An 18449-nucleotide genomic window follows, 5' to 3' on the forward strand; every position below is an offset into this window, starting at 1 on the left:
TCGAGTTTCATCATTTCTCAGCCGTAAGCAAACAGGTTGATTGGGCCATATTGCTTTGTTCCACACAGTTTGCACCTTCTTTCTTCTTCTTTTGTTCCCCTGCAAGCTAATTGGGCCTCCTGTCCATGGGGCTTCCTGCTCTCACCTCAAACACAGCTCCCATAGCCTCCCCTCCACTCATTGTTCACCCACCCAGATCCTGTTTATCTGGCTGCTTTTTCACTTTTCAACTGCAAAACAGACACTTCATCTACAAAAACAGCCATTTCCATTCCTGACATCTGGCTTTTATTCCCGCTTCTCCAGCAGGGAGACCTCTGCATTATTTATATCATTGCCACAGGAAAAGGAAGGCAAGACTGGAGCGGGGAGGAGGCAAATTCTGGGGAAGGGGATGGGAACCCACACAATGACACTTCCAATTAAGCCAAGGAAAGCTAGCTGGAGCCCTGGAGAATGGAGCTTGCATGCAGACAGCATTCAGCCCAAGCTCTGGAAGGGAGCACACATGTTTGCAAGGTAAATGATATTGGTGGCATGTCCCATTACCCTCCAGGAGCACTCTTTGTAAGAGTGTTTTCCCCAAGCCTTTTGTTGACAAGTCTGCTCTGCTCTTAGTGTTTTATCAGATTTCTCAGTAACATCTAATCCCAGATGATGTAAAACACGGGAGCGAGTGCAGATTTGTCTCCTATATCTATCTGTAAAGGGTGCTCATGATCAGGGCCATTTCCAACCTGAGAGACTTTCACTACTGCTGCCTGGTCTCACCCAAATGGATTAGATGCCCCCCAACCCCACCTTTTATATGTATGGATCACGAGAAGCATGGCCCCTTGAGCGTCTCAGGGATCTCTGTTTGACTCCAGCCCACTCACAGAGAACAGCCAGTGGACAAAGAAATCCATCCCACCCAGCCTCCACACATTTCCTATGCTCCTCTTATTTCTACCAGCTTTGGGCAAAGACCCCTTCAGGAAGATGAACCCCAAAATGTGGTTTCTGCTGTTTCATAGAAGCATCATTTAGTTTTCAATCTAGTGGTAGGAAGAATATTTAAACAAAAAATTAATCCGTTTGGAGAATATGATAACCACTTAGTCACACATTACCCTCAGCACACAAAAAGGCAGGGTGGGAGGTGGGGCGTGGAGACAGAGTGTGAAAAAGACACAAATAACAATTAAGGCACCCCAAATAGCAAAGGCAAAAAGAAGGAAAAGTTAGATTTACACACAGAAAGGATGAAGAAGTTGAATGAAAAGACTGAAGGAGGAAGGAAGCTTGTGAACTTTAGGTGTCCCACCAACTGGCCTGGTGCAGTACAGCTTGAGGCAAAGCAAGCTGCCTTCCTGCGGGAGGAACACAGGAAGAGAACTTCAACAAATCCCCAACAGGAGGCAGTGAGAGCGGACAGACGACGCTAGAGGGAAGCAAGGTGAAGAGAACATGACCCGATCTCAGGTGGGGAAGTGCGAGAAGATGGGCAAGCACTCTAAACATCCAGTGACATGGAACAGAGAAATGTCCAGAAAAAACGGAGTTGCAACTATTCACCAGAGGCAGTGCCAGATCACTTAACGGGTGCTGCGGAGGAGTAGATGATCCCCAACCTTACCTGACTTTAAACCACTCCCCTTTGGCTGAGAACCAGGGCCCAGTTCCAATTGCATTTAATGGGAAATACCCCATTTCCAGCATTTCCCATACCACACACTGCGGAAATATGCTCCCTCGTTCTATCCGTGACATCCCAATGACCAGTGAGGAATACCCTATCAGGCCCACTTAGTGACCTACAGTGTACGTATTTCTATACTGGCAGACTTGGGACTGGAGATTCATTGACCACTCCTACCTTTTCCCAAGCAGTCTTATCCACCAACACTTTGCAGCTCATGTTCACTGTCCGGCCTGCAACTGAAGACTCATACTCTAACTCCAACCACCTATGTGCTACCCTGCCCATGGGACAGCTTGTGGTGCACATCCCTTTGCCAGTCTCCCGGTGACTGATGACCTGTACTCCCTCCCCCCATTACTTGGTAACAAGTAGTACACATGTGCAGTACTGAAATCAATAAGCAGTGAGAACGCTCCCTTTACCAGTCTTCAGGTGACTGAGCAGTTGAACCAAAACAATACTTCATCATAATGATGATCACAAAATGACAGGTGCCGGCTATAGCACTGACATAGAATGAGCAAAAACAAAATTCTATGGTCCTCTCACCTCACCTTCACCTGGCTGCAACAGCACACCTTCCCCATGCAAACAGTCCCTGCAGGCCACCTGCACTTCCATTAAAGCCCCTATGCATGCCACCACCAACTGAGCTCCTAATTCATACAAGCACAGCAGGCAGGCCTACTGCATCCATTTGTGAGCACTCTCCCAACATCCTGCCCTGACACTCAGGGAGCCCATGAACTGGTAGAGCCAGACACACTATTTCAGAGGCAATATTAGGAGATAGCAAATAATATGAAAAAAAGGAATTAAGATGAAGCCAAAAAAAACGCGCAACAGGAGGAAGTAGAAAATATTCCTAAAATGTTATGGTAAGAAATGCAAAAGCCTTATATGCAGGGTTATCATTGAAGTCAAGAAAAGTATAGATGAAATCCTAAAAGAATTCAGGAGAAAAATATGACAAAATTAACAGACAATAAGAAATTATATATTAAAAAAAACAGTGATCCCAGAAGATTAACAATTATAAAATCAGAAATAGGCTACTCAATAGAACATAGGAGTCTGATTCAATCAGTGGAAGAAATAATCAGTGATACAGAAATCCCTTGATAATAATTCAAGGGATCAGAAAACAAGAATGAAGAAAATTTAAGAGTATGGGGGACACTAGTAAAGGGAATATATTACATGTAATTGGGATGCTAGTACATGAAAGGGCGGTGGTGGTGGTGAGGAAAGCTTGGAGAAAAATCTAGAAAATGGGGGGGGCAGAAAACTCCCCTAATATCATGAAAATGAGAAGGTTTCCAGTGAACCCCATACAATATAGACCCCAAAAAGGAAGTCCCCAAGTTAAAATCAAACTTTCTGAAACCAAAGAAAAGGATTTCTAAGAGCTGCTTATTTAAAAAATGACACCAGTAAAACTAAGGTTCTCCTTGTGGACAAAAATCATGCAGGATAGAAGGCAATAGGCTCGCATATATAAAACCTGTAGAGAGAAATTGCTAACCGAGAAGTGTATCGCTCACAGTGACCCGATATAACAGGGTAGAACTGCCCCTGTGGGTTTCCAAGAATGTAACTCCTTATGGGAGGAGAAAACCTATCTTTCTCCCAATTACCATATATCAATCAAATATAATGGCAAAGCTAGAATATTCTCCGAAGATGAGAAACTAAGGGAATTTGCAAAAACCAGTCCAACAAATATTAAAATAAGTCCTTCAGACATAAAAGCAACAGGCTAGCCAACAGCCTGAGATGAAGCTACACAATAGTGACACCTATCCACCAATCCAGATTAAGAAAATTTTTTAAACATTTTATTAGGAGCTCATACAACTCTTATCACAGTCCATACATATACATACATCAATTGTATAAAGCACATCTGTACATTCTTTGCCCTAATCATTTTTTTTCTCCTCTTTTCTTTTTTTACATTTTATTAGGGACTCATACAACTCTTATCACAATCCATACATATACATATATCAATTGTATAAAGCACATCCATACAAAGGACTTTTTCCAAGTACTGTTTTTATTCATTACAAATCTACCTGGTAAATTTTAATTCTGCAAACTCTAAGGGGAGGTACCACCTGCCATTGTTAACGATGTTACACTTAAGTTAAAGCTGGGTTTTTTTTGTCCCCCCCCAGCTGTAAATATGATACAAAATTAATAAGAGAAAACATCTATCTAACTTTTTACAGGAAAGATTTGGGCTTTTGTTTTTTGCTTTATGAAAAATATATTGGAAATAAAACAGGATACTGACATAGCACAAGATGATATTCTTCTACAGTCAGAAACGGACACAGGAGAAACTCGTTGGGAAAGTTTATCCCACAAACAAACATGATGGTCTATTTCCTAGTGATATGAAACAGAAAGATTGGTCCTTTACTGTATGAATAAAGACTTCAGATCCAAGAAAAAAAAAGAAAATTTAAAAGCAAAACAAAAGTGGCAAAACTGAAAACAAGGAACCAGATATAAAAATCTGTAAACTGTGACTTGCACCACCCATCTGTCCGATTCGTGTACTGTGGTATCTTGTATGTGTCTTTGATACTGTGAGCTATGCCATTGATATTTCAGATATTAGCAGGACCAGGACCACCCCCATTTCCCCATTTGTCTCTTGTAATGGACTTTGACGTAAAGACTTTTAATTAGAATTGATGGATCATGTTTTATTACTTGTTCATTTGTTATCTTTTGATGTTTGCTATCGCTGCCTTTCTTTTGACTGATGCATTTAATCTATTTACATTCAGTGTTGTCACTGATGGGTATGAATTTACTATTGTCATTTTGTATGCTTGTTTGTGTGTACAATGTTGGCAATTCTTCATTCCATTTAATCTTTTATTCTGAGTTCTACTTATTTATGAACTTTACTCTTTTTGTTTTTGGCTTTGTACTTTCTGAAACCTTTTTATCTTATTCTGCATTTTGATGAATAGATTTAGTATTTGTTTTTATCCTCAAATGTTAAAAAGCCTATAAGGGGCACGGTTATAGAGGGCTTCTGAGGCATACAAGTTGCAGGTTTGGTTTACTATGCTTGAAAGCTCAAGGCCATTGCCTCTGAGGATAACTGGCATAGCAGTCAACATAAGCAGCTTAACATGATTCATAAATAATTGGCAACATTTCAGTTTAGTGAGTAGTTTATTAAAAGCTTATACGTAGCCATCTAAGACTTAAACTACTGGTATATACTCATATGAAGCAAAAGAATGAAGGAAACAAAAGGCTCAAAGAAATATCTAATCCACTAGACAAACAGTCCATATAGAAATGCCATCCCTTCAAACCTGAGACCAGAAGAACTAGATGGCACTCAGCTACCACTAAGAGCCATTCTGAACAAGAACACAGATAAATGTTCAGGACAAAGTGGGACAAAAAATATAGAACAAAAAAATCAAATTCTACAAAAGATCAAGCCTAATGAAAGACAGAGACAAGAGGAATGAATTGCTGAGCATATTGCTCCAAGATAACCTGTGAATACAGATTTGAAATGATTTCTGTAGAATTGACGGTATTTCATCTTACGGCTAAAGAATGCATTGGCTTCTAAAATAGACAGCATCACCCATGAGCAATGTGTCCCTTAAATAACTTTAATGCGAGAGACCACACGGTGAACATTGACTCAAAAATAAAAGCTCAGAAGGTGAAGAATTAAAGGGAACTTAGATCAATGGAGCAAAAGAAAAAAAACAGAAAGGAAATAATGTGAATGCCTATATATTATAAGTAAGAGGTACAGCCTCCTATGCATCAACTCTTTCCCCTTCACCTATGGTGACCATTGGCCAAATTTGGTTTCTTCCTTCCTTCGTTTCTTTCTTTCTTTCTTCCTCTTTTGTGGTTTTCTTGATACTGTATTCACATATTATACACCTCCATGGTTTAATAGCTTTTAAAATGAGCTGCACATTCATAATCACAATCAGTAGTAGTGTTCCCTCCCCCTCCTGCATTTATTGCTTTCTCCCCAAATCCCCTCACCTTCCCTATCTCGCAGCCCCCCACATCCCCATACACCCTCACATCAGTTATTATCTCTATGAATCTACTTCTTCTGTGCTTCACAACTGGGAAAACCCAATGGAAACAGGATATATATATATACACATATATATAATAACTATCATTATATAAAGATAAACATAGGGGCATGAGTTTATGTCAATAGTGGTAGAATAGCTCATAAAAGCATATCATTAATGGTTATACAACATGAAGGGTATCATCAATGGTACTGAATTATACAAGTAGAAGTGGAATAGGAGAATGCTATGGTGTATATATATATATATATATATATATATATATATATATATATATACAATATATATATATATTGCCACAATTTAAAAATAATAATATTTACATGAATAACAATGACTACAAGGAAGAAGGAAATGCTCTAGAATTGAATGTGGTGGCAATTTTTTTAAATGGTGGCAATTTTAAAACCCTTCTTGATATGATTGAATTATTGGATTGTATGACATGTGGATGTAATACTAATAAAATATATTTAAAAAATAGGGCTAAAGCTTCAGAAACCCACCAGGGAAATGCTACCTTTACCTAAAGGTCACAATGAGTCAGGAATACAATTAGAACCCACGAAAAAAAATCTCAATGCCATTAAATCAATTCTTAGAGGAAAACAAGAAATAAAATTAATAATTCAAAAAATTATGCACTAAAAGTTTATGATGCAGTATCACAGTGAGAAAATTTATCCTACCACATACATAAATAAATAGAGAAATTCCTCACTTAATACCTTGAGAGGGCATGAGTTGACAAAAATACAAAACAAAAGACAACTAGCACCTGGTCTTCATGCACATCTGAGAAATACAGCGGAGATGAAATTGTGTATGTTCTCTGAGGGTTTAGGTAGGAATATGCTGTCCCCTGTGTCCCCTTCTTTTGTGAGTCTTTTTAAAAGAAGCTGATTAACTATAAAAACATCAGCCACACAAATAGAATAAGACTAGTCACATCATTTCAGTAGCTAAAACTGCTGTTCCTCTGGGCCCCAGAGAAATACAGAAGCAAAACTTTCCTGCCTGTCCCCTGGCAGAAGGCAGCCTGGTATGTGTGAGTTGTAAATGGAAATCAATGGCCTCTTCAGAGTCCTGCAATCCTTTTACCAACATGTGCTCACATAGTGAAAGCCAAGAGAATGAGGATCGATACCTCTTCTAATGCTGCAGCGCAGATCGTTCTCAAAGGCACAAGGGCCAACCCAGCTGCACGCAGCTCAGCAGCTCTGAAAAGGCTGGTGGCCACTGTGTAGTAGAAGCTTGCTATAGGATGAGAGCTTTCCTTCCTATATCATGCTGTGCATAGATTGCTACTTGGCCAAGGGTCCCCTAGGCCTAGGGAGCTTCAAAAAGAGGAATCAATCCAAATGCCTTTTGTTAGCTGATTGCAATGTGTGTCTGAATATTTCAGCTTCTCTACTTTGGTGCCTTCTCTATGGTTCAACCTTTTTAACTTCCAAAGACTTCTCTTTGAACTCTGTACAGGCCTTCCTTGACTCCATGTGCATGTTCTACAATGATCATACAGACAAATCATTCTTAGGAGTCGCCCCAAAAAAATTCTACTGAGATGGTCCTAATCTGGAAGCAATGATGGGGATACTTTGATTCACTTACTTTTTTTCATTCTATCAGAAAAGAAGTAATCACAAAAACAACAAACAAAAATGGCATGATGTTTGGTAACATTGATAAACAATGAAGACAAACGGGAACTTTGATGAGGTGCATTTAGATAACAGCAACAACAAAATTGTCAAGCATACCAATAAAGACGCAGGTGGGACCGGAAGTTGCAAAACCTTGTCCTGCTCTGCAGGGAGGTCACCATGAGCCAGTGAAAACTCCATAGCAACTGACTGAAAAAGCAACTCTCCTCAATGGTATTCCATTTGTATGAGTCCCTAATAAAATGTTTAAAAAACAAAAAGAACAACAAAAGCTCCATGATGGTCTCTGATTTTGGTGTGTATGTGAACACATACGGGGTGAGACACCCAGCTGGGTCTTGACAGGGCTGTTCAAAGAACGTTGAGAACAAGTTTCCACCAACATTTAGAATGTTTCCATCACCCAGGAAAGTTCCCTTCTGACCCATTTCTTGTTGGAGAGGCAACCATTAATTTCACCAGAGACTAGTGATCTTTGCCTTCAGCTTCAAATCAATACAAGTATTGAGTATGTACCCTTAGAGACTAGCTTATTCCTCTTAGCATACTGTTTTGGACACTCAGTGTGTTATATTAGTAGTCTGTTGTTTTGTTTAATGTCTTTATTTTTAAAACTTCTGAGTAGCATTCCAATGTATGAATATGCAAAATTTTGTGGGTGTGGGGGTGTGGGATTCACTACCTGAGCATATTTCCTTTCCCACTAACATGCAGAAGTGACAGAGAATAAAGGTTCAAGAGTAAGTCAATGGGCCACAAGAAGGATAGCATGGTACCTGATGAATCTGCTCAACCAGTGACATCAGAAATGCTCTTTCCTATTCCTTAGCAATGACTCCAAACGCAGAGATTCAAAATGTAAGAGATCACAGTCCTGCCTGTTAGACACACTGGAAAAAGACGTTCCCCGGCTTCAGCAGAATAAGAACTAAGAGAAACCCCCCAAGCCTTGAGGACAATGAACCCAATTAGAGCAGCCAGTCGACAGAGAGGACCACATGGCTGGCCCCATTATGAGACATGACGTCCCTCACTGACTTATGCCCTATGGGGGACAGCACCGAAGACATAGTGTGGGAATTGTGCCCGTCCTGATCCTGCCACACCGAGGCAAAGCACTGGGGGCGTGCAGCAGAACAGCAAAGGAATGGAGTGGCAAGGTCCCCAGGGAATGCTGAAGGTGGACTTTGGGGCCAGGGCATGGTGCCCCAACAGACTGGACTGGAAAACACTCCTAAAGGCCAACAGACAATCCTTGGACCAATTACAACTTTTCCTATCTTGATGTGTTTTGTTTTGTTCTTTGTCAGTGGTTTGTTGTTGTTGTTTTGCTGTATATTGTTCCTTGGTTTTGCTCTGTCTTGTTTTTGTGCATGTTATAGTCTCCGCAGGTCTGTCTAAATAAAGTAGGCTGGATGAACAATCTGGAGGAGAAAACAACGGGACCAACAGTGGGGGAGGTAGGGGGGAAACTAAGTGGTGTTAACAAACCCAGGGACAAGGGAACAACCAATGATCCGAATTGGTGATGAGGTGGGTGTGGGAGACCTGGTAGGGCATGATTAAGGGTAATGTAACCAAGAGGAATTTCTGAAACCCAGGTGGGGATGGAGCATGATAATGGGACAGGAGGAAAGTCAAGGGAAATAGAGGAAAGAGCTAGGGGGCAAAGGGCATTTATACAGGTCTAGATAAAGATATGTATATATGCAAGTATATTTATATTTGAGGATGGGGAAATAGATCTATGTGCCTATATTTCAAGGTTTAGTATTAAGGTAGCAGAAGAACATTGGGCCTCCACTCAAGTACTCCCACAATGCAAGAATACTTTCTTCTATTAAATTGGCATTCTATGATGCTCACCCTCTGGGCACTATCGCTGAAGACAAAGCGAGTGAATAAGCAAATGTGGTGAAGAAAGCTGATTGTGCCTGGCTATCAAAAGATATAGCATCTGGGGTCTTAAAGGATTGAAGATAAACAAGCGGCCATCTAGCTCAGAAGCAACAAAGCCCACATGGAAGAACACACCAGCCTGTGTGATCACATGGTTCTGATGGGATCAGTTATCAGGCATCAAAGAACAAAAAATCATATCATTGACTGAATACCTCCATGATATGATCACTGAGGACAAATGGGTGCATAAGCAAATGCAGCAAAGAAAGTGGATGGTGCCGGCTATCAAAATAGTGTCTGGGTTTTTAAAGGCTTGCAGGTAAACAAGCGGCCATCTAGCTAAGAAGCAACAAAGCCCACCTGGAAGAAACACACCGGCCTGTGCGATGACGAGGTGTCAAAGGGATCAAGTATAAAGCATCATCGGAACAAAAAAATCTTACCAAAGTAAATGAGGGGGGATAGTGTAGAGTGGAAACCCAAAGCCCATTTGTAGGCCTCTGGAGATCCCTTTGCAGAGGGGTCGAGGGGAGGAGACAAGACAGTCAAGGTGCAATGTAGCACCAATGAAAAATATAACTTTCCTCTAGTTCCTAAATACTTCCTCCCCATCCCAGCCCCAAGTATCATGATCTGAATTCTACCTTGCAAGTCTGGCTAGACCAGAGGATGTACACTGGTGCAGATAGGAACTGGAAACACAGGGAATCCAGGGCAGATGATACCTTCAGGACCAGGGGTGTGAGTGGCCATACTGGGAGGGTAGAGGGTGAGTGGGTTGGAAAGAGAGAACCGATGACAAGGATCTACATGTGACCTCTTCCCTGGGTGATGGAAAACAGAAAAGTGGGTGAAGGGAGATGGCGGACAGGGCAAGATATGACAAAATAATAATTTATAAATTATTAAGGGCTCATGAGGGAGAAGCAAGCGGGAAGTGGGTGGGTGGGATTGAGGACCTGATGCCAGGGGCTTAAGTGGAGAGCAAATGTTTTGAGAATGATGAGGGCAATGAATGTACAAATGTGCTTTACACAATTGATGTATTCACGGATTGTGATAAGAGTTGTATGAGCCCCTAATAAAATGATTTAAAGAAACAGAACTATGAGAACCTCTTATCCATCCGTCAAGGTCCAGCTGAATGCCACCCCTAGCCTCTGGCTTTGGTAATAACCCTGAGAGAAAGTGACTATGATTCATTTTCCTCATCCCACCTCTTCTAGCATTTGTCACTTTATATTACATTGGATTATTTTCAGCTATGCCTCCACTTTCTACCAAAACCAACTATGAGCCACTCCAAGAAAAGTACCATGTGCTTATTTTTTATGTTAATAACTCTGGGGCACCTACCACACATCGTGAATGAACTTCTGACCTTGCAGTTAGCAGCTCAATGCATGCCCATTGTGTATATGTGTAGGCATGCGTGTGTACATGTGTATATGTACATAGGTGAATCATTGGACAAATGATTGATGGGTTGCCCAGAGGGTAAATGGGAAGACAGACAGATGAAACAACAAATAAAAGTTGCTTGTCACAAAGCAGCGATTTACCTGGTCTTCAGTAACTCTCAGCAGTTCGGCTGAACCACTCTCCCTCTTCCGTAGCTTTATTGGTCCCGGCAGTTCAGATTACTCTTGTCACCAATAGGCAAAGATCTGAGTACCATTTAGAGCAGACATCCCCCACCCCCACACACACACCACTAGGAGAGACTCCCCAGTGCTTCTGAAAGCATTTCTGTAAGAGACAGAGGCTGGGAGGACTCCCAGTTCATCTCCAATCATGTAGCCCAAGAAGTAACCTTGACAGGGTGGAAATCTTCCAATTGTCGGATAAATGTAAGTACAAGATGAGTGGCAGTGCTGCTGCTACCAGAAGGGGGATAGTTAAATAGAACCTTGCAGGTAATTTCAAAGGTGATACTGAGCCCATTAGAAAGCTTTACAACATTGTGAGTAGCATTCAGTACTCAGCTGTTTCTCACCCACCTCTCAGATGGTCCCAGCAGGAAGCAAGTCTGTGGCTGACATGTTTATAACTAATTAATGTTTATTTATATTTTAAAACCAGCCTTTCACCTGCCATGCTTTAAAATAAATGTTCTTCTCTTCAATTAGAGGTTGTCAACGCTTAGAGGAATCTGTTTGTTGTGGGTTGCATATGTGCGGTGTGTTTAGATGTTTATCAGGTAGAGAGCTCATCTCCTGTAAATCTCCCTCTCCTCCTGGGGACTAATGCTTCTCACTCAAAGACACGTTTTATTTCTAGGTCTTTATTCTGAGATTGCAGGCCTGTTTGGCGGTCATGAGCTTGCTTCCAGACAGGTCTGGATACAGTTGGTTGGCAATGGAAATGCTATAAATGTTAACCCTAGCGTAGAACCATGGTTCTCTTTTTAAAGATATGAAAATAATAATAATGTATAATTTATCAAGGGTTTGTGAGGGTGGGAGAGAAAGGGAAATAATGAGGAACTGATAAAAATTGGTCAAGTAGAAAGAAAATGTTTTGAAAATGGTAATGGCAGCATATACACAAATGGGATTGATACACTTGATGCATGGACTGTTATAAGAGCTTTAAGAACCCCAATAAAATGACTGATATATATATATATAATGGCTGAAGTATATAGATAGATGATTAGATGATATAGATAGAGATATAGATAGATGTAGATATAATGATTGAGATATATAAGACACATGTGCTAGGATGGGAAGATTTGCCTTTTGAGCTTTGACTTTCCTCAGATATAATTCCGGCTCCTTCCCCTCTAGCACAAAGCCATCTGCTCGGCCATATTGGCCTGACATTGACTCCATACAGGCTGTAAGAGAAAGGGCGTGGTCCTAAACAAAATGACAAGAGTGGCCTCACCTAAACTCATCTCCTTAGAAGCCCATGTTGGCTCAGGTCACTTAAGGGCAAGGATTAATTGAAGCCTACTGTCGCCCCAGATAATACTTTATCAGCAAGTCAAGTTAATAGTGGAATGGGACAGTTTTCAGCACTGAGAAGAATCAGGATTCTTGCAGAAGAATGATATGCTGTGCTTTATGTGAAACAATACATGGTGGATGCAGCAAGCCTTGGGTGTTCATTCCCTGCATAATCCAAAAACAGGTCCAAATTCCCTTACTGAGTCCTGCTAGGTAATCTCTAAATTCTCGCAATGCCCCATGAGAGAGGAGTCTTTGTTCACGTTGGCTAACAATGTGATTTATGGCACGAACGCCAGTTCATGCTGTATCCCTTTAACTTCTGGAAGAGTTGGAGGCTGAGTAACTTGCATAAGCCAGGCAGGTTGCCTCATCTTTATAAGACTGACATCCTAATAAAAACCCTGGATAACAAGCCTAAGGTGAGCTTTCCTAGTTAGCAATATTCTGTATATATTTAAGCCCTCTCTCTATCTCCCTATAACTCTACTAGGAGATTTCACCTTGAGTCTCCTGGACTCTATCCTATGCATCTTTAGCTTTTGTTAAATTTTATTTACATAATTATATTCCAACACCCATCTTCAAGAATGCAACCACTTTTCCATGAGTCCTGTCTGTGAAATCATTGAATCAGTGAATCTGGTGCTCAACAGAATCTCTCAAAAAGTAAAGGATGAGTGGAGACAGAGTTGGAACCTAGACAGCAGATCAGGATAGAATCCTAGCTCAGTCATACTCTTCCTAATGACAATGGGGTCCACCTTGTCTTTTAATATTTGAGGTTTCAATAAGATTCTCCATTAGATAACAGTCCATTCTTTTTGTTTTTAATTTCATTGGTTATGCATATGTGCCAATGTTTGGGGTCATAAAAAAGGAGCGGCTAATGGTCAAGGTGATTATTTTGAGTCGCCAATTTGTGAGCATCTCCGTCCAATGTAAAGTTTCTTAGATGGAGTCAGGACTCTCAGGTAGGGAATTTGCACCTGCATACTCTAGTACAACAGTTACATTCACTGTTTCCAGTCAACAAATGCATTTTTTTCATACAATTAATCGAGTACTATATTCTGTTTTATCATGAGGCAAGGTCTCTTGCTTCAAATGCTCCTCTCATCAAGTTCAAGTAACTAGAGGCTTTGGGGAAAGCCAAACATAAAAGTATTTAGAACAATAGTTGGGTCATCTTGGAATTCAAGAAATACTAGTTAAACCTGAAAACATAGAGCACCCCCAAAAATATTAATGATAGATATGCTCATTTTATTTCTCCTCTAATATGTTAAAAAAAACAGAGAGAGAGAGAGAGAGAGAGAGAGAGAGAGAGAGAGAGATACTGCTTCTTGGGCTCCTGTTTAAGCATACATCAGCTCATTCTAAGCAAACCATACTTAACCATGGCCCTGTTATCAGTGGATGGCTGCAGACAAGTTCTTTCACGGATACCCACAACCTCATCTCATTAAGGTGCTTTCCAAATGAGAACCAGCCAGAACAGTGACTTCCCAAGAGATCCACTGGAACACTTCATTTAAGGGCAGAGAGGTGGGCTGCTTTCTTGAGATTATCAAGAGGGTATCATTGTATATTCTTTTGAAAAATGCAGGCCAGTCACAGGGACTTCATAGGATGAAGTTTCAAGGCAGTCGAAAGTTTCCTTGCTGAGAAAAATGGCAGGAGAGCTGGGCCTAGGGATATTGTCTCATCACAACAACATGCCCACATATTCTCTGAGTTTAGCATGGGGTCTCCTAAGAGAATCTCACTGAGTCCCCTTCCCCGTTCACCTGACTGCCCTGAACTTTTCCCTGCAGGATTCTTTTTCCCCAAAAATTCAAAGCACATGTCAATTGAACATAACACGAGTACTTCAATGATGCCCAAACTGACATTTTCACATGGTACAAATTGAAGAGTTTGGAATTATTGGGGGAATGGTGACAGAGATGGGAACTTTATCTTCAGAAGTGTACCATCTAGGAGGGGGATATATTAAGAAACAATAGCTTCACATTTTGATATTTGTTTAATGAAGGCTTCTCTTATTTTGGAGTAATACTTTTTGAGTCACCCTCATATACCTGGTTTTCTTGTCTTGGGATCAATTTCAGTCTCCTAATGTTGCTATAACAAATTATCCCAATGAAAGAGACTTTAAAAATCATTGATTTATTATCTCACCATTGTGAAGGCTAGAAACTCAAATCACCATTTCAGCCAGGCTATACGCTCCCCAAAATCCCTAAGGAAAGATCCTTCCTTGTCCCTTCCAGATATTCATGTCCCTTGGTATGTATGCCTGTATTAATGTTTCCCTCTTCCTCTTTCATAAGGAATATACTCAATGGGTTAGGACCTATTCTAGTCCAGAATGAACTCATGTCAGCTGATAACATGTTTAAAGATCCTATTTTCAAACAAGTCATGCTTACAAGTAACAGGGTAAAGGGTATGAACATATCTTTTGGGGTACAAGGTTCAATATCAGCACCCAAATGAAACATGCGCTCCAAGAACTGGAAGCAACCAGTCCAGAGTGACTCACCCCAGGACGTCGGCCTATGCTGCACAGGTAGTAGAGGAGCCCCTTGGCGTGGTAAATTGTGGGCTGCAGATGAGCCCTGGGAGAGAGCCACTGCCTATTCAAATCCTCCCCGTTTAGGGAGCATCTGTGGCTAGAAGAGGGGAAAAAAGCAAATAAATACATATTTGGATGAAAATCATGTTAGAAAATAAATTCCCACTAGACAATTAAGCTAATGAGCCCATTTTCTCGCTGACTTCTGCCCAGTTGGCATCAACTGCAGATGTCCGGAAATCTTCAGATCTGTCCTGAAGCTCTCAAAGTGGAATGATTACTGATGGTCCCACAAGGAGCTCGAGACATATGAGGACACTTCAAAAAAAATTAGGGGAAGACGAAATGAAAAGGTCATGAATTTTTCCCCAAACTTTTTGAAGCCCCTACATAATTGAATCGATATTGGATTATCAGAGTCTGGGGATAAAGTTTGGGGAATGTAGTTTCATGAGATGTTAATCCATGACGGAAAAATAAATGGTAAATTTCCATAGGATCTAGTCCCAACAATTCTAAAAATAATAATAATAACAATTTAGATCAATCTATCATGTGTTGTGTTACATATAATACTGGTACTTAGCCCAATAAAGCTACAAAGCAGTATTATTTCACCCTAATAAAGGAATCGGGTTAGGAAACAATTAATTGGTGGGCCAATGTCACACAACTAAGAAATCAATTGACCCCCCCCCCCCCCCCGGGGTCTGTTTTCTTAGGACTGCTACACTGTTTCCTTGAGTACACTGCTTCCCTCCTTATCCAGGCAGATGGCAGGGAAAGCTTGACATTTAATCGGATGTGCCTTTTGCAAAAACACATCAAGGTCTATCAGAGCTAAAAAACCATGCACCCTTTCATTTGGAAATGGGAATCTTTAGATTTGAAAATATCAAGCGATTTGACAGCTGGTCAGTGACGGCTAGTTGGTGCTAACCCTGACTACAATCAGAGAGAGGAAACTGAAATGACGGTCTATCTGGTAATGACTTACTAGCAGCCCCTCGACAAAGGAGATTGCCAAGTGCAGGGGATGAGAGAGGGGTTGCATTGAATCCTGTTAAAGTAATCAATTAATTAATCAATAATTGATAGATAATTTAATCTCTTGAGTTAACAAGCACAGTTCCCCAGATTGGGAAACACCATCTCTATCATGTAGTCCTGCCAATCCCCTCTTGCCTTTCTGCACTTCAGATGATCCAATTGCTTACAGTCTCCACTAAGTAATTGTGCCTGCTGACCCCTTGCCAGGACTGTCTCCCCTTTTTCCCTTGAGCACATTCAACTTTCAAGGGCTCAACTCCATGGAGAAACATTTCCCAATCCACATGATCATTACCCTTGTGTCGATTTGGAGTCAGCAATCACATGTGTTATAGGAATATAATACATGTCAGCAATCACATGTATTATAGAACTGAGTTTCATGGGGTTCTTGACTATAATCTTTATGGAGTCAGTCACTCAGATCTTTATTCTGCAATGGCGTTGCGTGAGATCAAATCACCATCTATTTGGTTATTAGTCAAGTGCAAATACTTTGTTAGTCAAGTTCAAACAGGGCCATCAATGCATAGCATGTTGATTACCACTTAATACAGCCCAGATAAGACTTTCAGTGATCGCGGATTTCCTTTCCTTCTCTTGACTTCCCCATTAGATTGTGTGTCTGGGGGCAGAGATGGTCTCTTGCAATCTAAACTCCAATATAATAATGGGTTCAGAATTTTTATATAGTGAATAGTTTTGAATGCATAAATGCAGTAGCATTAAGATGCAGTACATAATCTATTTAAAATTCAGGACTGGTTTAAAGAAATCTTAAAGGTAAAAACATTATGTTTCAATCTCCTTCTTTCACTGCTTTTTCATCATGTTTCTGTAATTATCTTAAATCTTGACTTCCCACTACTTGCCAGGCCCTCTTAGAGCTCACTGGAAACCAAACATCTTTAGCTTAATCACTTAGTCTGATTTCATCATTAAAATGTTTTTACTTCAGAAATGGTAGGTTTTGTACATCTTCCTCTCTGACCTTTTGTTACTTTCTTGCCTTTGTCCTCCCTTCTGTCTTTGAATAGCAGTGACATCTAGAAATAGGGTTTATCTTTTTTCCTGGCGACCACAGATGAAAGGAAAATCAGAAGCAGATATTTAATGCGGACAGCAGTGGGAGTGCGGACAGCGGTGGGAGTGCGGACAGCGGTGGGAGTGCGGACAGCGGTGGGAGTGAGCAGAAGCTCCGGAGTTTATTTTCTAAGACAAATGAATTTCTTTTCTTTTCAAAGTACCCGCAGGCATAACCTCCCAGAACCCTGGGATTCTCTTAATCCACTGTGATTCTCCTACCTTTGACACAAATTCTCATCATTGCTGGATTTTTTGGTTTTTTGTTTTTTTTAATAACAATGAAAATGCTTAAATTCGTTTTGGAGGGATAAATGAAACCAGAGGTGTGAAACGTGTCCTTAGCAAGGACATCATCGCCACCTCTATTTCCGTTTCCCATCTATTTTATGATGCTATCACCACTTGTCTGTCAGTCATACTGTGTGGGCTTGGGTGTGACTGTCGTGCTAGAAGCTGTGTCACTAGTATAAAGATTGGCAGTGTCACCCGAAGTGAACAGTTTTCAACAGAACAATAACAGACTACAGAGAAGGAATAGGCTGGCCATTTCAGAGGAATTAGCCACTGAAAACCTTATGGAGAGAATCAAAGCATGGTCAGATAAAGAAAACTTCATGGAAAGAAGAACACTGTCAGAGATCATGCGAACATGGGCCCCTCACGTTGGAAGGCCCCCAAATGTGCCTGAAGCAGAACTGCGCGCTCAGAGTAGAGTAGGTCACAACGGTCGGAGTAAAGCTCGTCGAACTAAAGTCTTCAAAATCTTCATTTCCTAATGAGGCCCAACTCCAAATGAGGAAAAAGAAAAAGCTGCAAACTGCAATTAATAATCAAAACTTGGGCTGCATGAAGCATGAATCCAGGAAAATTGGATGTTGTGAAAAATGAAAGGGAATGCCTAAAACCCAGCACTGCAGGCATTGGTGAGCTGAAATGGACAGGAACTAGCTATTTTGAATCAGGAAAGTGTATGATCTCTTCTCTTGGGAGTAACACAATCAAGAGGAATGGTATTGCATCCATCATAAAAACGGACAGGACATTTCAAGACGTATCTTGAAGCGCAGTCCACTCTGTTCCCATAGAGTTTATATCTATCTGCTTTCAAAGATATCCAATCCACGCCATTGTTACTCAAAGTTATGTACCAATCACTAAAAGTAGTGATGAAGGAGTTGGAGAATTGCACGAACTTCTTCAGTCTGCAGCTGGACAAACATACAATCTACTGGGGAAGTCTGCAGCACAAAATCTCTTTAAAGCATTGAAGAGTCAGTGCGTTCATTTGCATACTAAGGTGGGCCGGGACCAAGCAGTGGTGCTTCCAATCACCTGGTAGGCATATGAAAGTTGGACGTTGAATAAAGAAGACCAAAGGAAAAATCAATACATTTGAATTATGGTGCTAGCAAATATGAT

General features: G+C 40.8%; 1 protein-coding gene across 1 annotated transcript in view; it reads right to left on the reverse strand.

Moving 5' to 3' along the window:
• AGBL1 (AGBL carboxypeptidase 1) overlaps positions 1–18449 on the reverse strand; it is a 1082464-nt gene that overhangs the window by 531049 nt on the left and 532966 nt on the right. The window contains exon 18 of the mRNA XM_075557460.1: positions 14862–14991. Coding sequence (XP_075413575.1) covers positions 14862–14991 — 130 coding nt within the window. The remainder of the gene's footprint in view (positions 1–14861; positions 14992–18449) is intronic.

Source organism: Tenrec ecaudatus, chromosome 9, assembly GCF_050624435.1.
Source record: "Tenrec ecaudatus isolate mTenEca1 chromosome 9, mTenEca1.hap1, whole genome shotgun sequence".
NCBI classification, from domain to species: domain Eukaryota; kingdom Metazoa; phylum Chordata; class Mammalia; order Afrosoricida; family Tenrecidae; genus Tenrec; species Tenrec ecaudatus.